Source organism: Phyllobates terribilis, unplaced genomic scaffold (genome assembly GCF_046119375.1).
Source record: "Phyllobates terribilis strain yellow unplaced genomic scaffold, ASM4611937v1 Scaffold_1__5_contigs__length_1240528914, whole genome shotgun sequence".
Taxonomy (NCBI): Eukaryota; Metazoa; Chordata; class Amphibia; order Anura; family Dendrobatidae; genus Phyllobates; species Phyllobates terribilis.
This window is the reverse complement of record NW_027362761.1, coordinates 978409802-978436753: the sequence shown is the minus strand read 5'-3', so window position 1 is coordinate 978436753 and position 26952 is coordinate 978409802. Positions and strand designations below refer to the sequence as shown.

At 45.1% G+C, this 26952-nt stretch overlaps 1 protein-coding gene across 2 annotated transcripts in view; it reads right to left on the bottom strand.

The window, feature by feature from the left end:
- Positions 1 to 23929, bottom strand: part of LOC141156789 (cytochrome P450 3A29-like) — an 82010-nt gene extending 58081 nt beyond the window's left edge. Inside the window, exons 1-2 of one of the 2 annotated variants that reach the window (XM_073643176.1) lie at positions 23726 to 23929; positions 19505 to 19598 (exon numbers count right to left, since the gene is read on the bottom strand). In XM_073643176.1, the coding sequence (XP_073499277.1) occupies positions 19505 to 19598; positions 23726 to 23796 (165 nt within the window). In that variant the 5' untranslated portion in view covers positions 23797 to 23929. The remainder of the gene's footprint in view (positions 1 to 19504; positions 19599 to 23725) is intronic. The other variant, XM_073643186.1, reaches the window with a different exon arrangement.
- Positions 23930 to 26952: the final 3023 nt, after the last annotated feature.

The window sequence follows — 26952 nt, the reverse complement described above, 5'->3', positions numbered from 1 at the left end:
ACACATAGAGCTGAGCGACAGTAATGACATGTTCCCATTAGAAAGGAGAGGGTCTGCTATCCAGTTATAGGGTATGCAGTGAGTCCACCGGCTGCCAAAATTTAGGAAAAACCCTACTAACAATTTAAAGACACATGGAGCTGGGCTACAGTAACAAGTGCGACATGTTCCCATTAAAAATGAGTGGGTCTCCCATACTGTTTACCTATGCAGTGAATGCAACGGCTGCCAAAAATTTGGAGGCACTCCAATGCCCCTTGCAAGAGACGTAGAGGTCAGAGGGCCTCCTGAAAACAATGTTCCCTTTATTAGGAAGTGCGTCTCCCATACTGTTTCCCTATGCAGTGAATGCAACGGCTGCCAAAAATTTGGAGGAGCTCCAATGCCACTTGCAAGAGACGTAGATATGGTGATATGGTAGATATGCTGGTGATACGGGGGAGGATGTGGAGGATGAGGAGAAGGAGGAGGACAAGAGCAAATAGACAAAAAGAGGAAGCATATACCCATGTCTGGGTGTGAAGACAGAGGTTCATGGGAATAGAGTTAGACCTTCCAAAAACAGCACTGTATTTGAGTTTATGTTACGCTGCTATCATTCGGCGGTGTTGAGAAGTCTGGCCCAATCCAGCCCTTGTACATTTTTATAAGAGTCAGCCTGTCAGCATTTTCAGTTGACAGGCGGATGCGCCTATCGGTTATAATTCCACAAGCGGCACTAAAAACCCGCTCTGACAAAACGCTAGCGGCAGGGCAGGCCAGGACCTCCAAGGTGGAGAGAGCCAGTTCATATCACGTGTCCAGCTTGGGTACCCAATAATTATAAGGCACAGAGGAATCATGGAGGACGTTGGTACGGTTGGCAAGGTACTCCCTCACCATCTTCCGAAACTTTTCCCTCCTTGGGAGAGTACCCCACGCCTCAGGGCCTGTGCAATGGGAGGGTATGAGAAAACTGTCCCAGAACTTTGACAACTTTCCCCTGCCTCTGCTGGACTGCATTTGTGTCTCTCTCACCAGTACTCCTTGGTTGTCCAACGAACTGTGACTTCTACTGCCAGCGTTTTCAAGTAGGAATTTTTTTAATAATTCCGCAACAAGGGCCTTCTCGTACTGCACCATTTTATTAATCCTCTCCTGTATGGGAATAAGAGACAGAAAGTTCTCCTTGTAGCGTGGGTCTAGAAGTGTCACCAACCAATAATGACTGTCACCCAAAATTTGGACAAGGCGAGGGTCATGGGAAAGGCAGCGTAACATAAATTCAGCCATGTGTGCCAGACTGCTAACAGGCAAGACTTCCGTTTCCTCACCAAGAGGACGACTGACCATGCTCTCCTCCTCATCCTCCTCCTCATCCTCATCCTCCTCCCTGTCCTCAGGCCATCCATGTTGTACAGATGGTATGACAGTTGTGCAGGTAGTACCGTCTATATCGCAGGAAACTAGCTCCTGTTCTTCCTCCTCCTCATCCTCATTGTCACCCAATCCATGTTGGGATGAGATGAGGCTGGGCTGTGTGGAATCACCCTGTATGGTTCCTTGCTCCATCTCATCATGCTCTGCCTGCAATGCATCCTCTTTAATTGTGAGCAGAGCGCATTTCAGAAGACAGAGAAGCGGGATGGTGACACTAATTATGGCGTCATCGCCGCTCACCATCTTGGTGGAGTCCTCAAAGTTTTTGAGGATAGTACATATGTCTGACATCCACGTCCACTCCTGAGGTTTTATGTGTGGAGTTTGAACTGAATACCGATGGCCTTGTTTATGCTGGTTGTCAACAACTGCCCTCTTCTGCTCACAAATCCTTCCCAACATCTGCAATGTAGAGTTCCAACGCGTGAGAACATCGCACACCAGTCGGTGAGCTGGAAGCTGCAAATGCTGCTGAAGCACGGCAAGGGAAGCAGAAGCTGTAGCTGACTTTCTAAATGGGCACACAGGCGGTGTACTTTGACAAGTAGATCCGACAGATCCGGGTAGGTTTTGAGAAACCGCTGAACCACAGGGTTAAGCACATGGACAGGCATGGTTTGTGTGTGAGCTCTAGTGTTGAGCATTCTGATACTGAAATATCGGGTATCGGCCGATATTCGCGGTATCGGAATTCCGATACTTAATTCCGATACTTTTGCAATATCGTATACCGGAATTGGAAGTTCCCATAATGCAATGAGCCAGTTTCATTTTATTCAGCCAATGAGGATCCTAAGAAGTGTGGGCACATCCTGTTAGGCATGTAGGCATGTTAACTAATGGCATGGCTGTGATTGGCTGCTGAAATGATGTCATGATGCACTATAAAAGCCGCCGCGGCCATTTTGAGCTCACTCTGCTGTGAATTCAGTTAGGGATAGGACGTTGTTGTTCTGAGGGACAGTTTTAGCTACCTATTTGGTCTATTCTGCTTTACCCAAGCTACTTTATAAATCGCTGTGCCTTGCCGCGCTAGTGCACAGTTCTCTGTGCTGTTCACCGCTGTCTGCAAGGTCTCTGTGTGTGAGTGCAGCTCACCCTGTAGTGTGTGCTTCAGCCACGTCTGGTTGTAGTGCACTCAGTGTGTGTCACTGCCTCATACATTGTCCTTTTTTGCTAATTCATAATTTTTCCTGATATCTCCTATTAGTGTGGTGGTTCCATCCGTATTCAGCTAAATTGGTTCCAAACACACTATATAGGAGTAGATAGAGAATTTTTTTTTTGTCTTGCAGCGCTAGTGCACAGTGCTCTACATCTGGTTGTAGTGTGCTCAGCGTGCGTCACTGCCTCATACATTGTCCTTTTTTGCTAATTGAACATTTTTCCTGATTTCTCCTATTAGTGTGGTGGTTCCATCCGTATTCAGCTACATTGGTTCCAAACACACTATATAGGAGTAGCTAGAGGAGCCTTTCTGCAGCATTGTGCCCTGCAGCCCCAGCCAGATTAGTATTAGCCTATTTTTTGTAGCCTCATCTATTGCATTGTAGGTTACCTTCCTACATTGTAATAGCTACATAAAGTTTGTGATACTATCGGTATTACTTCTTTGGGCACATCCAGTGTCTTTTTGTGACAAAAAAAACCTAAATAATGTTCACCAAGCACTCCTCTTTACAGTTGTGTAGGCCACATTAGCTCATATTAAAGTCTAGTCCACACTTTATAAAATTAGTGTTTCTTATACCTGTTAGCAGCTGTTCAGGAATAAGCACACTAAGCCCTTAGTACTTTTCTGCCTATCTTTATCAGTCTACCAAGATGAAGAAGGCAGGGAGTAAGGCATGTGGTCGTGGTCGTGGAGTTTCTGCAGGGAGAGGACGTGAGGATTCTGTGGCTGCAGGGAGAGGACGTGGGGATTCTGTGCCTGCTGCGGGCACCAGTGACTCAGCATCCCCCAGTTTTACCAGGGAACAGTCCTTTATGCGCAGCTTTGTAGGAGCTAGCCGTACCCCACTGCTGCGGGAGGACCAAATTGAAGCCGTTGTCGGATGGATGGCAGCTAACGCATCGACTTCAATTAGTTCCAGATCCTCTCAGGTCCTGAGCACTGAAGAGCACCCATCTGTCTCTTCACCACCTGCCAAATTGCCCAGGCAGTCAGAGAGCCCTGGACAGGAGCCATCTCTACTTCTGTTCTCTGAATCTCTTGGCTTGGAAAGAGGGGGCCAGCCAAGCAGAATTCGAGAATTTGAAGAAGAGGTAGTATGCAGTGATGCGCAACCGTTTTGTCTCTCTGAATCTGAAGAGGCGGATGGGCCAGTGCCTATGGTCAGCAGCACACCTCAGTACGCATCTGATGATGAGACTCAGGTGCCACTTTCTGGTGCGTACTGTGCTGTCGAGACTACCCAGGAGAAGCAGTTGTTTGAAAAGGGTGGTGTAGATGATGTGGTCCTTGACCCATCATGGCGCGAGGGACAGGAAGGTGGTGGGAGCAGCTCTGAGGAAGAGATTCCCCGAACGGCCCAAAAAGGAGGGAGAGGGAGGGGGCAGACTTGGTTGCCTGTAGCCTCCACTTCGGCACCCATTAGGAGCATGGCTCTTCCAAAATCCAAAGCGGGCGCTCCCAAAACTTGCAGTGCCTGGTCCTTTTTTGACACAGTTGCAGATGACATTTGCTTTGTCAAATGCAAGCTGTGTAATCAGAAGGTGAAAAGAGGGAAAAGTGTCAGCAACCTCAATACCACAAATATGTGGAAACATGTGCGGACCAAGCACGTGGTGGAGTTACAAAAACACACTGAAGACCTAGGCCAACCTACAGTGCCACCTACCACCTCTTCAGCTCGTGTTGTAGCCTCTTCCTCCAGCTCACACATAGCTGGTTCGGCTTCCTCACAGGATCGCCATGGAAGAATCTCTGGCACTGTTGTACAGAGACACAGTGTAGTTCCACCCACAGCACCACTTTCCCTGTCATCCTCACACTCCCAGGCCAGTCTACAGCCATCGTTAGCACAGACATGGGAGAAAAGGAGCCCATACTCGGCAAACCACCCCCGAGCACAGGCTCGCAATGCTGGCACTGCTAAACTACTGGCCCTTGAAATGCTATCATTCAGGCTGGTGGAGACTGACACGTTCCGTAACTTTATGGCATTGGCAGTCCCACAATACAACGTGCCCAGCCGTTTTTATTTCAGCAGGCAAGCCGTCCCTGCCCTGCAACAGCATGTGGAGGGAAAAATTAAACATGCGCTACAAAACGCCGTCAGTAGCAAGGTCCACCTGACCACCGATGCGTGGACCAGTAAGCATGGACAGGGACGATACCTTTCCCTCACTGCCCATTGGGTAAATGTTGTGGAGCCGGGTACAGATCTTGAGAGTGGCGCTGTACGTGTTCTGCCAACTCCAAGGATTGCAGGAATCAAGTCTGTACACTTTGACTCCTCCTCATACTCCAGTTCCTCTGAATCAGCGCTGCAGGAGCCGTCACGGTCTACCTCCACATCGACTCGTGAACGGTTACCTGTTATGATGACCGATATGAGCACAGCCATGGCCAAACGTCAACAGGCTGTATTAAAATTAATTTCTTTGGGGAATCGAAGCCACACAGCGCAGGAGCTCTGGAATACCATCAAGCAGCAGAGCGACGTGTGGTTTGTGCCAGCGAATCTCCAGCCAGGCATGGTAGTGTGTGACAATGGCCGAAATCTGGTGGCAGCTCTGGGCCTAGGCAACCTCACTCACATCCCATGTCTGGCACATGTGCTCAACTTGGTCGTGCAGAGTTTTTTGAGGGACTATCCGGATCTTGATGCACTGCTTCATAAGGTCCGCATAGAGTGCACTCACTTGCGGCGTTCCAGCAACGCAAGATCGCGCATTGCTGCTCTGCAGCGTCGATTACGTCTTCCGGAACATCGCATCATATGTGACCTACCCACCAGGTGGAATTCAACGTTACATATGTTGGAGAGGTTGTGTGAGCAGCAGGCAGCAGTAATGGAGTACCAGCTGCAGCAGGCGCAAACAAGTCGCAGTGCGCGCCGTTCACACTTCACCACCACTGAGTGGGCCTCTATGAAGGACATTTGCCACGTTTTGCGTGCCTTCGATTATTCCACGCGGATGGCGAGTGCAGATGATGCATTAGTCAGCATGACTATCCCCCTTATCTGCCTGCTTGAAAAAACACTGCAAGCACTAAGGGAGGAGGTTTTGGAAGAGGTGGAGGATGAGGAGTCACAAATGCCATTTGCTTCTGTACAGTCTGCGCAACGTGGTTCCTCACAAAGGCCTAGGCAGGGGACACTTTGTGAGGAGGATGAGGAGGAGTCAATGCAGGAGGAAAACATCTGTCCAGAGAAGGGAGGTACACAATGCTCTAGTAGTCAGTATCTAGAGCGAGGGTGGGGTGATGCAGAGCAGGCAGAGATCACGCCTCAAGCAGGGGACAGCGTTTCTTGGCCAGTTGGCAGTCTGCAGCACATGGTTGATTTCATGCTGCAGTGCCTGAGAAACGACCGCCGCATCGCCCACATTCTCAACACGGCTGATTATTGGGTGTCCACCCTCCTAGATCCTTGCTACCAGGACAACTTACAAAGCCTCATAACACCGTTGAACCGGGAGCGTAAAATGCGAAAGTACCAAGACACACTGGTGCATTCCATCATGTTCTCCATTACAACCGAGAGCAGTGCTGCTAGTGCTTTACAAAGCAGCTCAGTGCGTCGAGGCAGTGGAGGAAGCTCTGCACAAAGAGGGAGCAGAAGCAGCGCCTCAGCACAAGGCAAGACCAGTATGGCCCAAATGTGGCAAAGTTTTGTGTCCCCGCCGCCACAAATGTCTACACCATCACAGACGGCTCCAGTCAGCAGGAGGCAACGTTTCCGTCAGATGGTGACAGACTACATGTCTTGCCCTCTCAGTGTACTCCCAGACGGCTCTTCTCCCTTCAAGTTTTGGGTCTGTAAGCTGGATACATGGCCAGAGCTTAGCCAGTATGCATTGGAGGTGCTAGCTTGCCCTGCTGCTAGTGTATTAACGGAACGCGTCTTTAGTGCCGCCGGTGGTGTACTAACAGACCGTCGCATGTGACTATCCTCCGATAACGTTGACCGGCTTACTTTTCTCAAAATGAACAAGGCCTGGATCTCGCATGAATTTGCCAGTCCTCTTCCAGAATAAATAATTTGTTGGCAACAGTATCCAGGTCTCCTGTTGTGTTCATGTTTCTACCACCTGAACTGTAATCCGTGAGCTCCAACACCGCCAGTTGCAGCTCAGAAGTGCCGTCTGCACAGTCAATGCTTGCTCCAGTGTTATTGGGGTTCAGTAACGTCAGCTGATCCCCAGCTGTGTGTCCGGCAAATTCTCCTGCTCTGTCCACATCCACTGTACTACTGATTTAAAACTTGCTCCAATTACACCTCTGGCTCCTCTGTTTTCAGTATTATCCCTGAGCTCCAACACCGCCAGCTGGCGCTCTTAAGTGCTGTCTGCACAGTCAACACTTGCTGCCATGTTATTGGGGTTCAGTAACGTTAGCTGTTCCCCTGCTGTGCGGACGGCAATTTCTCCTGCTCTGTCCACATTCACACTACTACAGATTTTAAAGTTGCTCCAATTACACCTCTGGCTCCTCTGTTTCAGTATTATCCCTGAGCTCCAACACCGCCAGTTGGCGCTCAGAAGTGCTGTCTGCACAGTCAACACTTGCTGCCATGTTATTGGGGTTCAGTAACGTCAGCTGTTCCCCTGCTGTGCGGACGGCAATTTCTCCTGCTCAGTCCACATTCACACTACTACAGATTTTAAAGTTGCTCCAATTACGCCTCTGCCTCCTCTGTTTTTAGTATTTATCCTGGGCTCCAATACCGCTAGTTGCTGCTCAGAAGTGCCGTCTGCACAGTCAATGCTTGCTCCAGTGTAATTGGGGTTCAGTAACGTCAGCTGATCCCCAGCTGTGTGTTCGGCAAATTCTCCTGCTTTGTCCACATCCACTGTACTACTGATTTAAAACTTGCTCCAATTACAGCTCTGGCTCCTCTGTTTTTAGTATTTACCCTGGGCTCCAATACCACTAGTTGCTGCTCAGAAGTGCCGTCTGCACAGTCAACGCTTGCTCCAGTGTTATTGGGGTTCAGTACCATCAGCTGATCCCCAGCTGTGTGTCCGGCAAATTCTCCTGCTTTGTCCACATCCACTGTACTACTGATTTAAAACTTGCTCCAATTACACCTCTGGCTCCTCTGTTTTTAGTATTTACCCTGGGCTCCAATACCACTAGTTGCTGCTCAGAAGTGCCGTCTACAGCTGTTCCCCTGCTGTGTGTCCGGAAAATTCTCCTGCTCTGTCCACATTCACACTACTACAGATTTTAAAGTTGCTCCAATTACGCCTCTGGCTCCACTCTGTTTTTAGTATTTACCCTGGGTTCCAGCACCGCCAGCTGTTTCCCAGCAGTGTCTTTGGCACGGGTACTCCCTCCTGCCTCCTGCCCAACGTCTGCTGGTCCTTGGTAGTGCTTTCTGGCACAGGTACCTCCTGCTTAGTAACCGAGTTCCAGTACCATCAGCTGGTCCTCGGTAGTTCCATTGGCTCTTGTACCTTCTGCTACCCATCCGGGTTCCAGTACCGTCAGCTGGTCCTCGGTAGTTCCATTTGCTCTTGTACCTTCTACTACCCATCCGGGTTCCAGTACCATCAGCTGGTTGTCGGCAGTGTCTTTGGCACAGGTACTCCCTCCTGCCCAGCCTGGTTCTAGCACGCCAGCTGTTTCCGGGTAGTGTCAACGTCACTTTGCCTCCAATGCGTTGTCCTGTCGTGTTGCGGTCAGGTTAGCCGACTCTATGGTGCCTGCAGTTTAGGTGACTCCTATGTGAGCTGCGGGATCTGGCAATGAAGGCTGGTTCCATGGTGCCAATAAGACAAGCACCCCCTGTAGGACTGTGGGTTTCGGTAACTGCGGCTGACTCGCGGCCTTGCAACTTTTTTTTTTCATGGGTACCTTCTGTTACCCATCCGAGTTCCAGTACTGTCAGCTGGTTCTCGGCAGTGCCTTTGGCTTACGTGCCTCCTTCGCGGTATCCAAGTTCCACCAACGTCCTGCTTAGTAACCGAGTTCCAGTACCGTCAGTTGGTCCTCGGTAGTTCCATTGGCTCTTGTACCTTCTGCTACCCATCCGGGTTCCAGTACCATCAGCTGGTTCTCGGCAGTTCCTCAGCCTTCTTGTACCTTCTGCTACATTTCCAAGTTCAAGCTTTTTGAAATGGTTCTTGGTAATCACTCTTGATCTCCCTGACGAGGACCCTGAAGACGAGGACCCTGAAGACCAACCTGAAGAAGACGAGGACCCCGAAGACGACGACCCTGAAGACGAGGACGCTGAAGACCACCCCGAAGAAGACGACGACCCTGAAGACGACAACCCTGAAGACGACGACCCTGAAGACCACCCCGAAGATGACGACCCTGAACACGAGGACCCTGAAGACCACCCCGAAGAAGAGGAGGACCCCGAAGACGACGACCCTGAACACGAGGACCCTGAAGACCACCCCGAAGAAGACGAGGACCTCGAAGACAATGAACCTGAAGATGACAACCCTGAAGACCACCCCGAAGAAGACCAAGAAGATGACCCTGAAGAAGTTGACCAAGAGGACAAAGAACAAGAAGACAACCACCAAGATACAGAAGAACAAGAGACAGAAAACCAAGAAGCAGAAGTACAAGAATCTGCAGAACAAAAAGCGGAAGAACATTAAGCATAAGACTAAAAATCAGAGCAAAAGATATTATCTAAATTATAAGCAGAAGTTGACTAAGCAGTGTATGGGGGTGAGTCCATTCCTCCTCGTGGTGCCCCTGGAAAAGACCTGCTGCTGCAGGCAAAACTGAACGCGGACAAATCCTGTTGTAAATCTTTTGTGACCGGCAGAACGAAAGGTGTAATGTTCAAACTTTTATAGATAACAACTACAGGAATGCCTGTTACAAATAAGAATATGATGAAGAAGAAGAATATGAAGAAGATGAAGAAGTAGAATATGAAGAAGAATAATAGTTGAATAAGAAGAATATGAAGAATGTAAAAAAAAGAATAATATGAAGAAGGTGAAGAAGAAGAAGATGAAGAAGGTGAAGAAGAAGTTGATGAAAAAGATGCTGATGCTGAGGATGATGAAGGAGAAAGTGTTGGAGAAGTAAAAAAGAAGGTGAAGAGCATGGAAGTAGTGAACATAAATATCTGACAAAATATAAAAAAGCTTAACATAGTCAATATTTCTGTAACTCCGAACGTCTTAAAAAAAATATTAATTCCTGCTATTTCATTTGATTGGGCTAAACCTCTATGCCTTTATTGTCTCCCCCACCTCCCCCAATACATTCTACATTATTCTTAGTTGTTTTCCTTCATGTAGAATTAACCTACAAGGAAAAAAAGGGTTTATTTTTATTCCGATATTTCTGTCCCATTGACTTGCATTGGTTTCCGGTATCGGAATCGGCGATATCCGATACTTCTTGGGTATCGGTCCGATCCAATCCGATCTGATATTTCCCGATATCGGAAGGTATCGCTAAACACTAGTGACCAATCTCATGCTGCAAGCGTTTGCGCCGGCCAGCCGGCAAAACAGCAACTCTGACAGTTTGCACTTCTCTAATGCCATCACTAAGGATAGATCTGGCAGCATCACTAATGATCCTGCTGGCCGACCAAACACTATAGTGAGTCAGCAGATTAATTGGCATGAGCTTTGCGGCCTTGATACTCTATTTAAATCGCTACTAGGTTTCAGTTATTACCAGTTATCATGTCTCTGTACTAGACACGCTGCTGTTTATTGAATTGACAATTATTAGACCCTTCTTTGTCACAGTTTATTCAGCTGATTAACTCCTGGATGCCCTCTCGGATTTGACCATAAGACCTCATTCAAACCTTTGTTTTTTACGTATATATTCTATCTGTGCTTTATATGGATACGACACATACTCATTATACAGTTAGGTCCATATATATTTGGACAGAGACAACATTTTTCTAATTTTGGTTCTAGACATTACCACAATGAATTTTAAACAAAACAATTCAGATGAAGTTGAAGTTCAGACTTTCAGCTTTCATTTGAGGGTATCCCCATTAAAATTGGATGAAGGGTTTAGAAGTTTCAGCTCCTTAACATGTGCCACCCTGTTTTTAAAGGGACCAAAAGTAATAGGACAATTGACTCCAAGGCTATTTCATGGACAGGTGTGGGCAATCCCTTCGTTATGTCATTCTCAATTAAGCAGATAAAAAGCCTGGAGTTGATTTGAGGTGTGGTGCTTGCATTTGGAAGCTTTTGCTGTGAAGTAAACATGCGGCCAAAGGAGCTCTCCATGCAGGTGAAACAAGCCATCCTTAAGCTGCAAAAACAGAAAAAAAAACATCCGAGAAATTGCTACAATATTAGGAGTGGCAAAATCTACAGTTTGGTACATCCTGAGAAAGAAAGAAAACACTGGTGAACTCATCAATGCAAAAAGACCTGGAAGACAACAGTGGTGGATGATCGCAGAATAATCTTCATGGTGAAGTCAAACCCCTTCACAACAGCCAACCAAGTGAATAACACTCTCCAGGAGGTAGGCGTATCAATATCCAAATGTACCATAAAGAGAAGACTGCATGAAAGTAAATACAGAGGGTTAACTGCATGGTGCAAGCCACTCATAAGCATCAAGAATAAAAAGGCTAGACTGGACTTTGCTCAAAAACATCTAAAAAAGCCTGCACAGTTCTGGAAGAACATTCTTTGGACAGATGAAACCAAGATCAACCTCTACCAAAATGATGGAAATAGAAAAGTATAGCGAAGGCGTGGTACAGCTCATGATTCAAAGCATACCACATCATCTGTAAAGCACAGCGGAGGCAGTGTGATGGCTTGGGCATGCATGGCTGCCAGTGGCACTGGGTCACTAGTGTTTATTGATGATGTGACACAGGACAGAAGCAGCCGAATGAATTCTGATGTATTCAGAGCCATACTGTGTGCTCAGATCCAGCCAAATGCAGCCAAACTGATTGGTCGTCATTTCATACTACAGATGGACAATGACCCACAACATAAAGCCAAAGCAACCCAGGAGTTTATTAAAGCAAAGAAGTGGAATATTCTTGAATGGCCAAGTCAGTCACATGATCTCAACCCAATTGAGCATGCATTTCACTTGTTAAAGACTAAACTTCAGACAGAAAGGCCCACAAACAAACAGCAACTGAAAACTACCACAGTGAAGGCCTGGCAGAGCATCAAAAAGGAGGAAACACAGCGTCTGGTGATGTCCATGATTTCAAGACTTCAGGCAGTCATTGCCAACATAGGGTTTTCAACCAAGTACTAGAAATGAACATTTTATTTACAATTATTTAATCTGTCCAATTACTTTTGGTCCCTTTAAAAACAGGATGGCACATGTTAAGGAGCTGAAACTCCTAAACCCTTCATCCAATTTTAATGTGGATACCCTTAAATGAAAGCTGAAAGTCTGAACTTCAACTGCATTTGAATTGTTTTGTTTAAAATTCATTGTGGTAATTTCTAGAACCAAAATTAGAAAAATGTTGTCTCTGTCCAAATATATATGGACCTAACGGTATTTTATGGGGCTGCTCACATGTCCATATTTTTTTTTGTAGACTGTGTGTCCTCAAAAAAATCACGGAGACTTCCATTTTCACATGGATCTAATTACCCATAAAAGTCTTTGAGTCTGTAAGAAATCATGGACAGCACACAATGCTATTAACATTGCAATGTCTAGGAGAAGCTTTGTCATTTATTTTTTTCATACAAGAAAATCACTGATGAAACACTGATGGGAAATACTGACAAAACACTGATGAAACTCAGATACAAAACACAAATGGAAATTGATCCATTTTATTCATACATGCATGTGCTGCATCCCCATACTGGGGTACTCAGAGGGAGCCCGAGTCACAAAAGAGGGGTAGTAGAGCCACAACTGGGGGGAGTCCAAGGTCCCAAGGGGTTGCTGAGGGCTTGCCAAAGGCCACTGGGAAAGAGATGATCTGCTGGAGATGTCATGGTCCTGGTCACATAGTCGCCCGTTGTCCTATGTCCTCCATGCAGATAGACTGCAGTGCTAGGAGGCGCTGCTCGTACTATGCATGCCCCGCCTGCAGCGTGGACTATCAGCTCGGCAAGGACCCGTAGTCATTCCCGTGACAATAAATGAGGTACTGGTGTCAGGACTTTTGGACTCAGCTAGTCTCCCTCACCAGTTGATCCCTGGGAAACACGTGGGTATTTGCTGTATCAACGGGGACGCCAAGCACTACCCTGTCGCCCAAGTGACTATAAAAATGAACCATGGTACTGAGTCCCATGAGGTCGGGGCTGTCAAGGACTTGCTACACCCAGTGATAACCGGGCGGTACTTCAGGCTGTTCTTGGACTTGTGCGGAAAGGCAGGGGTACACTCTAACTCTGATAGGAGCTGGTTCGTCCATGAAGAATCCCCTTTGCAGTCAGAGGCGGAAGAGTTTCCCTTGTGTGTCCTTGCTGGCGATGAGGACGAGACAGTGACCCATGAGGAAGAGATTCCAGAATTGGGAGTTTCTGGGGGGAATTTTGAGATTGCTCAAATGGAGGACCTTACGTTAAAAGGGGCATGGGACAATGTGACTGTGATAAATTTGGGTTGTTCAAGAGTTGGGGGCTGACACCAGGTTTCCTTGTTTTTCAGTTCATCAGGATTTGCTATATCCGGTCACTAAACAGAGAGGGGAAGTGTTAGAGAAGCTGTTGGTACAAAGACCTTATAGAGGTAGGGTACTAGACCTAGCCCATTCTCATGTCTTGAGTGGGCATCTGGGCATAGAAAAGACCCATGAGTGGGTCCTTCAAAGATTTTACTGGCCTGGATATCCCTGGGAGGTTGTTAACTTTTGTCGGTCCTGTCTTATTTGTCAGTTAACTGCTCCCATGTCCCACTTCTGTACTGGTCCCATTACCCATTATAGAGGTCCTATTTGACCGAATTGCTATGGACCCTTTAGGGCCATTAGTTATGTCCACCAGGGGTCACCAATACATCCTGGTGGTGCTGGACTACGCACCACAGTACCCAGAGGCGGTACCACTGAGAAACTCCTCTGCCCTTAGTATAGCGCAAGAACTAGTCAATATCTTCTCCCGAACGGGCCTGCCAAAGGAGATCTTGATGGACCAAGAAAGTCCTTTCATGTCGAAAGTGATGAGGGTGTTGAATAAGGCTCTGCAGATTACCCAACTCGGGACAACTGTCTACCATCTGCAGACGGACGGCCTAGTAGAGAGGTTCAATAAGACCCCGAAGTCTATGCTTAAGAAGGTCGTGAAAAAGGATGGCTAAGACTGCGACTACCTACTGTTCTCCATTAGGGAAGTTCTCCATGCCTCTACGGGGTTCTTACCCTTCGAGTTGCTTTATGGATGGCACTCTCGGGGACTATTGTACATTGCGAAAGAGAACTGGGAAGCTGAGGTAATACCCCACCGGAGCGACATCAAGCATGTGGCCCAGATGCATGACTGGATCGCAAGGGTGATGCCGATTGTAAGGGAATGCCTCCTCTTCAAGCACAAGATGCCCAGGCAAGAGTCTACAATTGGTCGGCAAGACTGAGGCAATTTAGCCCTGCAGACCGGGTGTTGGTCCCCACGGTTGAGAGTAAATTCCTGGCCAAGTGGCAAGGGCCATATGAGGTGGTCAAAAAGTTGGGTGACGTCAACTACAAGGTCCACTAACCAGGAAGAAAAAAGCCGAAACAGGTGTACCACATTAACCTGCTCAAACCTTGGCAAGACAGAGACAGGTGGAAGCTACGTGCCTGGGGGCCCATCCTGAAGCCTGAGTCGAGGATGTCACAGTGGCACAGAGACACTGTCACCGGCCCAGAAGCAATAGAGCCAAGAGCTGCTTCAGTGGAACCGGGACCTGTTTTCGGGGCTGCCAGGTTGTACGCAGGTGGTCAGGCAGGAAATCTTGATGGAGCCGCATGTGAGGGTGAATCAAAGGCTGTAATGGATTCTTGAAGCCCGCCGCAAGGTGATCTCCAAGGAGGTGAGGAGAATGTTGAGCCTGGGCGTCATCGACGAGTCAAAACACGGCTGGTGTAGTCCCATTGTCCTTGTGCCAAAGCCAGATGGAGAATGCGGTTCTGTAATGACTACAGGAAGCTGAATGAGATGTCAAAGTTCGACGCATATCCAATGTCCCGGGTCGATGAGTTCATTGAAAGGCTAGGGTCAGCCAGATATATCACCACCCTGAACTTAACGAAAGAGTACTGGCAAATTCTCCAGTCCCCAAGTGCCAAGGAGAAGACGGTCTTCTCTACCCCTGATGGGTGCTTTCAGTACACCAGGATGCCATTCGGTCTGCAGGGAGCCACAACTACCTTCCAGAGGGACATGGACCAGATCCTAGCCTCTCACAAAAAGTATGCTGCAGCTTACCTGGATGACATTGTGATACTCAGCCCGGAGTGGGAAAGTAATTTACAGAAGGTCCAGGTGGTACTGGATGCACTAAGGAAGACAGGGTTTACTATAAATCCAAAGAAGTGCGCAATTGGGAAAGAAGAGGCAAAATACTTGGCTGCATCATTGGAAGGGGCGAAATAAAGCCGCAAGTAAATAATGTGGAGGCTATCCAAAACTGTCCGCAACCGAACTCCAAGAAGCAAGTTCGTGCATTCCTGGGAATTGTGGGATATTATCGGCGATTTTTCCAAATTTTGCCTTGACAGCCACCCCACTAACTGATCTTCTTAAAGGCATGAAGACATCGATGGCCAAATGGTCCTCGGAAGCGGAGATGGCATTCCAGGAGTTGAAGCTCACCCTATGTAAACAGCCGGTCTTATTCGTGTCTGATTTCACTAAGGAGTTTGTGGTGAAGACAGACGCATCCGAGGTCGGTTTGGGAGCGGTGTTGTCCTAGGAAATAGATGGGGATGAACATCCAGTCCTATTCCTGAGTAGGAAACTCTCTTCCTGTGAAAAGAACTATGCCATCGTAGAGAAGGAGTGCTTGGCCATCAAATGGGCAACTGAGACACTAAGGTACTATCTGTTAGGCCGAAAGTTCAGGCTAGTGTCAGATCATGTGCCCCTGAGATGGATGAGGGAAAGGAAGGGGAAGAATGCCCGGGTGACCAGGTGGTTTCTAGCGCTCCAGGACTTTAATTTTCATGTGGAACACAGGCCCAAGAAACTACAAAGTAATGCAGATGCCCTGTCCAGACTTCCCTGTTTAGCGAGTGAAGGTGCCAAAACACCTGGCTTTGGGCAGAGAGGGAGGATATGTGACAAAGTCACTTACAGCGTGTCGGACGTGAGATATGTTTCACTGAGGCTATAAGCTTCAGTGATGTGAAACTGGAAGTCTTCTCCGGCATGGTATGTGCTGAGAGAGTTAATCAGCCATATTTAAATGGGTCAGTTTGTGTGAACGACTATAGAGTGGGTGGGAGGTCGTTCACCATATCTCCACCCCAGGGTGTGGTCTGGGGTTTAAATACTCGGCCTACTGAGGCATTCAGTGTTCAGTAGGTCTGGAGAGAGGAACTCCAGACATGTTTGTGTTGAGCTGACCTGGACCTCTGTCTGCAGCTGAGTGAGCAATCTACCACACTGTATATACATTACTGATCTGGCATGTTATATACACTACTCAAAAAAATAAAGGGAACACTCAAATAACACATCCTAGATCTGAATGAATGAAATATTCTCATTGAATACTTTGTTCTGTACAAAGTTGAATGTGCTAACAACAAAATCACACAAAAATCATCAATGGAAATCAAATTTATTAACCAATGGAAGCCTGGATTTGGAGTCACCTGCAAAATTAAAGTGCAAAAACACACTACAGGCTGATCCAACTTTGATGTAATGTCCTTAAAACAAGTCAAAATGAGGCTAGGTATTGTGTGTGGCCTCCATGTGCCTGTGTGACCTCCCCACAATGCCTGGGCATGCTCCTGATGAGGTTGTGGATGGTCTCCAGTGGGATCTCCTCTCAGACCTGGACTAAAGTATCCGCCAACTCCTGGACAGTCTGTGGTGCAACGTGACGTTGGTGGATGAAGCGAGACATAATGTCCCAGATGTGCTCAATCGGATTCAGGTCTGGGGAACGGGCGGGCTAGTCCATAGCTTCAATGCCTTCATCTTGCAGGAACTGCTGACACACTCCAGCCACATGAGGTCTGGCATTGTCCTGCATTAGGAGGAACCCAGGGCCAACCGCACCAGCATATTGTCTCACAAGGGGTCTGAGGATCTCATCTCGGTACCTAATGGCAGTCAGGCTACCTCTGGCGAGCACATGGAGGGCTGTGCGGCCCTCCAAAGAAATGCCACCCCACACCATTACTGACCCACTGCCAAACCTGTCATGCTGAAGGATGTTGCAGGCAGCAGATCGCTCTCCACGGCGTCTCCAGACTCTGTCACGTCTGTCACATGTGCTCAGTGTGAACCTGCTTTCATCTGTGAAGAGCACAGGGCGCCAGTGGCGACTTTGCCAATCTTGGTATTCTGTGGCAAATGCCAAGCGTCCTGCACGGTGTTGGGCTGTGAGCACAACCCCCATCTGTGGACGTTGGGCCCTCATACCATCCTCATGGAGTCGGTTTCTAACCGTTTGTGCAGACACATGCACATTTGTGGCCTGCTGGAGGTCATTTTGCAGGACTCTGGCAGTGCTCCTCCTGTTCCTCCTTGCACAAAGGGACGGAGGTAGCGGTCATGCTGCTGGGCAGTTGCCCTCCTACAGCCCCCTCCACGTCTCCTGGTGTACTGGCCTGTCTCCTGGTAGCGCCTCCAGCCTCTGGACACTACCCTGACAGACACAGCAAACCTTCTTGCCACTGCTCGCATTGATGTGCCATCCTCGATGAGCTGCACTACCTGAGCAACTTCTGTGGGTTGTAGAGTCCGTCTCATGCTACCACGAGTGTGAAAGCACGACCAACATTCAAAAGTGACCAAAACATCAGCCAGAAAGCATTGGTACTGAGATGTGGTCTGTGGTCCCCACCTGCAGAACCACTCCTTTAATTAATGTGTCTTGATAATTGCCAATAATTTCCATCTATTGTCTATTCCATTTGCACAACAGCATGTGAAATTGATTGTCAATCAGTGTTGCTTCTTAAGTGGACAGTTTGATTTCACAGAAGTTTGATTTACTTGGAGTTATATTCTGTTGTTTTAGGCTGAGTTCACACGATGCGTATTTCATGCGTTTCCGCGGCGTTTTTGCAGTTGCGTAAATGCCGCGGAAACGCATGAAAAACGCATGGTAGAAGGGAAGCAATGTTCCCCAATTGAAATCCGCATGTGCTGTGCCCATGATGCGGATTTTTCCGCAGCGTAAACGCTGCGCTCAAAAATCCGCAGCATGTCATTTAATTTTGCGGAAACGCGGCGTTTTCACCGCCATTGACTTGCATTAGAACGCGCCAATTCCGCAAGACTGCATCTGTACTTGCGTAATTGGTGCGTTCTAATGTGCGGATGGTACCCGAGTGTGGAGGAGAGGAGAGTCTCATCCACACCCAGGTACCATTAAAAAAGCTGTAAAAACAAGAATAAAATAAAAAATATATATATACTTACCATCTGTCGGCCCGCGCACCGCTCCTGCTTGCTTCCCGGCACTTGCAGTGAGTTGTAGGACCTGCGGTGACGTCAGAGTCATGTGACGGGTCACGTGACGCTGACGTCGGCAGGTCTTTCAATTCAAAGTTGCCGGGAGAACGGATAGAGCAGGACAGCGCGGGCCATCAGAGGTAAGTATATACACTCTCTCGGGTCACACTATATAAATCCATGCTGTTTGCATGGATTTATATAGTGTGACCTAGTTGTCAAGCACTTTCCAGGTGATGCTAAAATCGCCTGGAAAGCGCTTGTCAATCTGCATGCGGAAACGCATGTGAATCTGCATGTGGATCCGCATGTATTCTGCAGGAAAAACGCATGCACAATCTGCATGCGTTTTTTCTGCCAGGGAGATGCAGAAATGATGCAGAAATTTTCTGCTTCATTTCTGCATCGTGTGCACATAGCCTAAGTGTTCCCTTTATTTTTTTGAGCAATGTATTTTCTCCTAAACTTGATCTACCAGCCAGAAGCTACTACCCAGAGGTCCACCCAGGTAAAGTGAAATCCTTGCATTGTGGTGAAAGGTTAAATACCATTCTAAGTGGACAGGCTAGTGCAAAGTCTGTCATTAGATGAATATTTTGAGTTGACAAATTTGCTGACTAGTGCAATGTGCTGTCTTAATTTACGTTAATCATTTATAACTTTGTATCTTACAATCTTTCATATTCAAGAACTTCTGACTTCACTGATTAATGTGAAAAGTAGCCTGGGTAAAGGTCCCATCACAATTATTTTTATTATGTTCAATCACATACTGTGCACAGATGGAAATAATTTATTGGAGTGCCACACTGGCCTCACCACCAAGCAATCACATTTGTGCATAGCTCATTATTTTTACTCTATTTATTTTACCTACAATTATACACTGTAATGAAAGTCAGGACAAAAGAGAGATTTGGACCAACCCTGAAACATAAAATACAGTATTGGTGCCTATGGTGCAAGTAGAATCAAATTGTCTAAGGATTTGGAAATTGAGATTAGCAGAGATGCTTAGTCATCCAGCATATTTGTTAGTGAAGCTTTACCTTGGTCAGTAATAAAAAGCTTTTAGACTTTCATATTGATACAGTTCAGACATTCGCCTCGTTTGCCTGTAGTTGCACAACCAGAGAAATGCAGTAAATTGTAATAAGGAATAATGTGGAACTATAATAGTAAGAATGGTTTTACGAAGTTTTGCTGCTCACTGAAATAAATTCTAACCGCAAAACTAATGATAGAGTCTATTATTTTATTTACTTTATTTAGTAGATACATTTATAATAAAATACATTAATATAGTAGGTGGAATCAGATGATTTGTCTTTATACTCACATATTTGTTATCAAGAAAATTTCCAATAAATGGTAGGGGTCTAGGACCGGGTATTCCATATTTTTTGAATATTCTGTATGGCCAGATCCCATAACTGGAAAGAAGATAGCAAATTAAAAAATAGGTTTTATTTATTTATTTCATATTTTATCCAATAATTGAAGAATATTTATCAACATTTCTAATATTAGAACTTGTTCATATGTGATTATATTTATAGAGAACCCAACACCCGATACATACTGTCCTATTCGTGGGCAACGGTAATCATGTTATTTAAATGCTATTGTCTGAGATTGTGCCAAAACTACCAAAAAACTATTTACTTATAACATTAGAGGGCCAAAACAAAATAACTAAAGAAGAATATCCCCCACTAAAAACTATAATTTTATTAAATTATATTAAAACCACACAGATAATTCATCACAATAGTACTGGCTATATAAATGACCAATGCTAAATCAACAATCACACAATAAATATTAGGGAAACAGCAGATAGATTGCATGAATTTCACAATAACGGAAGGCTGGGTAAATATGAGAAAGTATTCAATGCTCAGTCATCAGAGCAGAGTGGAATCTCCGTCTACTCTATGCCGGCAGAGACCGGCGCTGGGCACAACAGGCAGGTAGTTAACAACTGCTTTCTTGCCTGTTAGTTCTTAGGCCCTTAGTAAAAAAATGAAGTAATCCTGGATAACTTGACAAAGCAGCTCGTACTGAGCATACGTCAGAATTGACAACTGACACATGCTCAGTAGAGCAAGGACTAGCCCGGCCACTGAAATGGATGTCACCAATGACGCTCTTTTCAGGGAATGGGCAGAGGCTGTATCAGTGACTGCAGCCTCTGCCCCATGATGACATCATGTTTTAGTATCCCAGCATGCTTTGGGGATTCTCAAATGAAGTGTCATCAAAATGGAAGTAGATAAATTAAATAAATAAATGACGCAGTTATAGAGGGAACAGTAGGGACTTTTTAACTAAAGTATATTAGAAAATATATAACATTATTACATTAAATAGAAAGACATTTAGGATTAAAATAAATGCTAGTTTTTGACCACCCCTAGTTTTGGATCCATGGACACGTGCATTAGCAATCCATGCTCTGACCGATTTGCATGAACGTCTGCATGAGTCCTAACACTGTTTTAAGGACATTTACTCATTGAGTTTTATATATCAATTTATTTATTATAGATTTCAAAAAAAGGAAAGAGAAAACTTCCAAAAGATATGTTTTCCTTTATCCGAAAGATTTTTTTCTGGCTACTTTTCTGGGAGGATTTTTTTTTGTACCTCCATCTGTGAATAGAGCTGCAGCTTTCAGTGTTTTTTCCCCTTGTTTTTTATTTATTTATTTAATTTTACATATAGTCACGTAGTAAGTAGTGTACGGTTTTCAGGAAAATCCAATTTGGGTTTTTGGGGCTGAAACATCAAAGTAGTAATTTTATGATGAGGACGTAGATGGTGCTCACGCTCTTTATATACTGCCCCATTTTAGTCTTGTACATGATAATTTATTTTTAAAGAAATGGCTTATTTCTTAAAAGAATGTTTTAGCTCACAAATTGTTTCCAGCCAGCCGATTAATGCCTGTGTCAGGATAAATTGGACACAACTGATCAGATAGCAAAACCAGGAGTGGATGATAAATGCAGAATTGGTGACTTGTTTCTATTATACCTTTTCTCTGATTGTTCCTCACCTGGTTTTGGCTCCCACTCCTGAGAAAAATTACTGACCAAATGCTGATAGTGGGGCCGTGGCCTTAGGCTAAATGTCAAATTACTGGGAAGTTTACATGATTGCAGAAACTACTTGTGAACTATATACAATTTATATATTTATACAAAGCCCAGTGGTGTATGGATCAATGAGCCTCAAACTGAAGATAAGAGAAGTAAAAATGTCTACAAATGAAGGAAAGCTGCTTATACATACTAACGTAGCATAAGGGCTCATTCACACATCAGTTTTTCGCATACAAGTGATATCTGTGGTTTTCACGGATAGCGGTTGTACCTATGATAGTCTATGGGGCTGTTCACGTCTGTGATTTTTTTGCAAAGACATGTCCAATCTTAATCCGAATGTCGAATCAAACTCGGCAATGCAAGTCTATGGGTCTGTGAAAAAAAATCGGACAGCACTCGGATGCCATCCATGTGCTATCAATTTTTTACATTCTATTTGATAAAAGGTGGAGAAATTTTTTTTTTACACATACAAGAAAAATTGGTGAAAATCGGACCAAACTCTGATGAAACTGATGAAAATCTGATAAAACTCTGATGATAATCACTGATAAAACTCAGTCCGATTTTGTTGTACTTGAAAAAAACTGATGTCTCATTGAGGTCCAAGGCTACATTCTCAAGATGAGTTTTGACGCTGCATATTTTTTACAAAAAATGCAAGTAACCTATTTTACTTAATGGGTACAGAAATGCTGCAAAAAGTCTGCACCATCAAAAACTCACCAAATAGCTCATCTTGGTAACGTAGCCTTAGAGGGCACTTAAAGGGAATCTGTCACCCTTTTGAGCTTTTTGAGTTACAGTATGAGTATGGACATACAAGTTGTATGCAGGTGAAATTAGTCATACCTGTACTGGCGTGGCCGGAAATCCCACGCCTGCGCATTCAGCCTGCTGTCACTCCTCTGCTCTGTTACACCCTTCTGTGGGTGCTGTCTTCAATTTTGATGTGAGTAGACACCAGCGTAGATGTGAGTAGAAGGCCAGCAGGATGTGTGGGATTTCTAGCTGAGCACATGACGTAAAAGTGACATGGGTGTGATAGCATAATTTGCATGAGCCAACATCATCCCTAGCTCATGCAAATTGTGTGCATGCGCACTGCTCTTTTTCAGAAGCATCACTGTGCCTCTGTAGCCGGGTGTACGCTTTCTGGCTTCAGAGGCGCATTGCGAATGACCAGAAGTTCAGAAGATAGCTTCCCGTCATGCGCAGTGAGCCTCTGAAGCTTGGAAGCGAACACCCGGCTATAGAGGAACAGTGATGCTGCGGAAATGAGCGGCAAGCATGCGCCACAGGGGCGCTATAACATGGAAAGAGGGCTGACTAGTCTGGAGAAACTAACACCTATCGACTAATCAAAGCCCTACTTAGCACAGGAAATGGACATTATAAATGCTTTTTTAAAACATTTATTTAACTGAATAACATTATACACGACTGATTAGGCAGGGAATTTACTCATACATAGGTGAATGCTGCTGGGTTGGAGGGCATGGGGGACCTGACAAGTTCCCTTTTAACAAGGCCACATCCAGGAGGCATACATGTATGATTAATTTTAGCCATAATTTCATACAACCTATATGCCCATATTCATAAGTCAAAAAGTTCAATAGGGTGACAGATTCCCTTTAAGCTTTTGGTTAGTACACAGTGGTGGTGGTAAAGACTATGAGCCTGATTCATCATTTGTGATTGATTGAAGTAATCAATTTGTGATTGATTGAAGTAACTTCTTTGTTTTGTATTTGCTTAAGTTTTTTGAGCCAATTTTTTTAAAAAGCCACACACGGTTCATAAATTTGTTGCAAAATCAATTTTTTGTTCTTAAACCAGTTTTTGCAACATTTTAGCACCAAAAGTTGCAAATCTATTGAATAGAAAATTGCAAACATGCATTAAATTTAAATCTCCTCCAGAAAACCTTACTCCAAGAAAGAAAAAAAAATGCGACTTGATTTCTGTCTAAAACAGCTAAATAAGCAAAGTTCTTGAGGAAGAATAACTAAAACACTTTAAAAAAGAAAAAGAACTAAAAAAGTGGCGCAAAATGTATAGAGAATAAGGCGCAAATATTAAACTCACTAAAAAGGAGCAAATTACTGCAGAATCGCAGAGAAATTAAATGATGAATAGAGGTTTATATATTTCCCATCTTACCTTTATACTTTATACTTTATTGAAGGGAGAAGATAAAAGTGTTCATTTAACAGAACATGATGTGCAGTAATGTGGTAACATAGTACATGTTTAGGCTTGGTACCTACTGCTGATCTTAGAAATAGGAGGCGACAGGAATGTTTTTTTGTAACTATGTCCCATCCTTTAATGAGGAATACGTACATTCAGGTTCATGCATGTAAAGCCATTATCTTTCTCCTATTCTATTGAAAGAACAGACAAACTACTTCATACAAAGTGAGAGTGAAGGATAGGAATCTTACCAAGTGAGAAGTGCCAGCAGTGTGATGAGCAGAATCCATGTTTCTTTCGAGAAATCTGGGATGAGGTACATGCTCAATCTTTCTTTGATGTTACTCTCTCTTCTGTATGCCCGGTCTTTCCCTTCTTCTTGTTGCTGGTCTTCCTGCACTTCTGGCTATCCTACTCCGGCAGCTTTTAATATCCTGCTCCCTCCCCTGTTATGCTGCTCTGGAGGAGGGTTCACATACATGAGAACAATTTTGGCCACAGACCAGAGACTTGTGTGCACAGAGATAACATAGAATTATTTTTCTTCTACTCCACAGACTTCTATAATTTTTCTAGCATGTACAGAAAACACCAGAATTTTTTGTTATACTGAATTTACACGAGTTGACTGCATTGATCAGCTACATGCAAGTTAGATGGCCAACGACAGCTAATACGATTGTTCTATGCACATAGGGCATCATTGTTCTCAGCATGTCCCATTTAAACAAGGCGATGTGCAACCAAGAACTATAATTTAAACAGGCTAAAACATAATCACACCTGACAAACAAGTGTTTTGCTGGCCTGTTTAGATGGCTTGACAGTTGCAAACCCAATTATCTACCCATCTAAAAGCAGCATTAGGCCTTTGTGGCAAAGTCACTGGAAATGTACTGGAGGTGAGATATGTAGCACTGAGATTGTTAGCTCCAGTAATATAAACATAGGAAAAATGTTCCAGCACACGAAGTGAAGAGGGGTTAATCAGCCATGTTTAGCGCTAGGGTGATTCAACACCTGTAGAGAGGGAGGAGGTCAGAGGATAAACTCCCAGCCTTTTAGAGCATTTGGTGTGGGGTGGGCCTGGAGACACAAGCTCTGGAGCTGTATTTTCATGTGAAGGAAAGTTAAACTTTGGGTTGTTTGTTCCTGAAGCGGGCGGTTACCCGTAGCAACAAGGACTGTGCCATACATCATGTTTTGTTTTGCCTGTTAGGCTGGGAAGGCTGTATTTGTTATGCTAACATTATGCAGTACTCTTAATAAACCATCGGAGGATTTAACCCCATAACGCTCAATGACGGACAATGCATTGCATGAGCGGGTGCTAGTTCCTGCTCACTGCCGTGCAGTGTCCGTCATAGCTTTAAACCGTCACTTCGTGTAAACACGCTGTGACAGTTAAGTGGCAACAGCTGTCTGTGCAGCTGTGTGGCAGGAGAAGAGGTGCAGGGACCCATGCCGGTGGTCCCCGCACCCAGATCGCTGCGATCGGTCAGTCAATCTGACTAACCAATCTCAGCATGATTGTGCAGGAGATGCTGTAATATCAGCACCTGCTGCCCGACCAGAGCCGGAGGTCAGCGCTGCTAGTGGCTGAACTCCGGCCCTAAACATCCAGTAGCGGTGTCATCACTGCCCCTGGCTGTTAACCCCCTGAATGCTGCGATCAAGTGCGATCGCAGCTTTCAGAAGGCAGGCGGAGGGACAGGAGCTCCCTCTGCCTCAGATCGGCGCCCCCGCAATGTAATCATGGGGCCCGATCGTTGCCATGGTGATCAGGGGTCATCATGACGACCCCCGAGTCACCAAGCTACGGAAAGCTGCTGAAACCATGCTCACAGAATGGTCCCAGGAGCTTTCACTATAGGTATAATGCACTGCAATCTAGTGCATTGCAATGCATTATACCTGTGATCAAAGGGAAAAAAGTGAAAGTCCCATAAAGGGACTAAGTTAAAAGATATTGTAATTTTTTTTTTTTAACAATATGTAAAAACAAATATTACAAAATAATAATAATAATATTAAAATATTACACTAATAAATACACATTTTTATGTAAATAAAATGAAATAAAAAAAGTACACATATTTGGTATCGCCGTGTCCGGAACGACCCGACCTATAAAAGTGTCACACTAGTTAACCTCTTCAGTAAATGCCATAGAAAAAAAAAAAAAAAACAAGGCAAACGATGCTTTATCATCATACCACTGGAAAAAAGTGGAATAAAACTCGATAAAAAAAACGAATATAAATAAAATTGGTACCGCTGAAAATGTCATCTTGTCCCGCAAAAAACAAGCTGCCATGCTGCTCCATCAGCGGAAAAATAAAAAAATGATAGCTTTCAGAATACAGCGATGCAAAAATAATTATTTTTTCTATAAAAGTTTTTATTGTGTAAAAGCGCCAAAACATAAAAAAACGCTATAAATGTGGTATCACTGTAATCGCACCGACCTGAAGAATAAAGCTGCCTTATCAATTTTACAAAACGCGGAACTGCATAAAAAAAAAAAAAAAATTCCTGAATTGCCGGATTTTGTTCATTCTGTCTCCCCAAAAATTGGAATAGAAAGCGATCAAAAAATGTCATGTGCCCGAAAATGGTACAAATAAAAACATCAACTCGTCCCGCAAAAAACAAGCCCTTACATGACTGTCCCGGTGGAAGATTCCCTATAATGAGGCAGATGGAGGCACCGTGGACGCCGTGTGACCTTTGATCCGGCGGTGTCCATCTTTTTATGTGTGCATAAAAGCGCGGTAGGCCGCAGTGTTGTGCACCTCTGAAAAGAAGGACAACGCTGAACAGAGGCCAGACGGACCCCAGAGTAACTCTGCTGCCTCATTATAGTGAATGGATCCCCTGGGGGTGTCACCTGAATCATGTCATTCAGAGATTTAGATAGAAACCCTGATGTAAGCGCTCAGCATAGAGCACAGGATAAATGTGATCCAAATGTTATGTAAAATGTTCTCAATAAAAGCTTCTACTCAATCCACAAAAAAAAAAATCCACTCAGGTCAGTCATCTGTCAATGCAAATATAGGGGCTTCCACGATACTGGTAGCACAAAGGCTCTGGAAAAGTGAAATGGCTCCTCGCACCCAAAGGAAATTCAGCAAATTCTGCGCCCCGAAATTCTAATCCCCCCCCCCGCCCTTCTGAGCTCCAGTCTCTGCCTAAACCACATTTTGCTTCCACATGTTTGGCAGTGGTATAATTTCCAAAATGGGTCACTTCTCTTCTAGCATTTAGGCTCTCTGTATATTGAGTTCGCTGGGAAAATCTGTGCTCCAGGAGGCAAATAGCGCTCCGTTGCCGTGTGGCTAAGCAATACTGTACAGCCACATATGAGGTATTACCACATTCAGCAGAAATTGTGGGACAAATTTTGGTGCCAGTTTTATCCATTATCCCCATTTGAAAATATAAAATCTGGGGCTAAAACAAAATTATTTTTTCT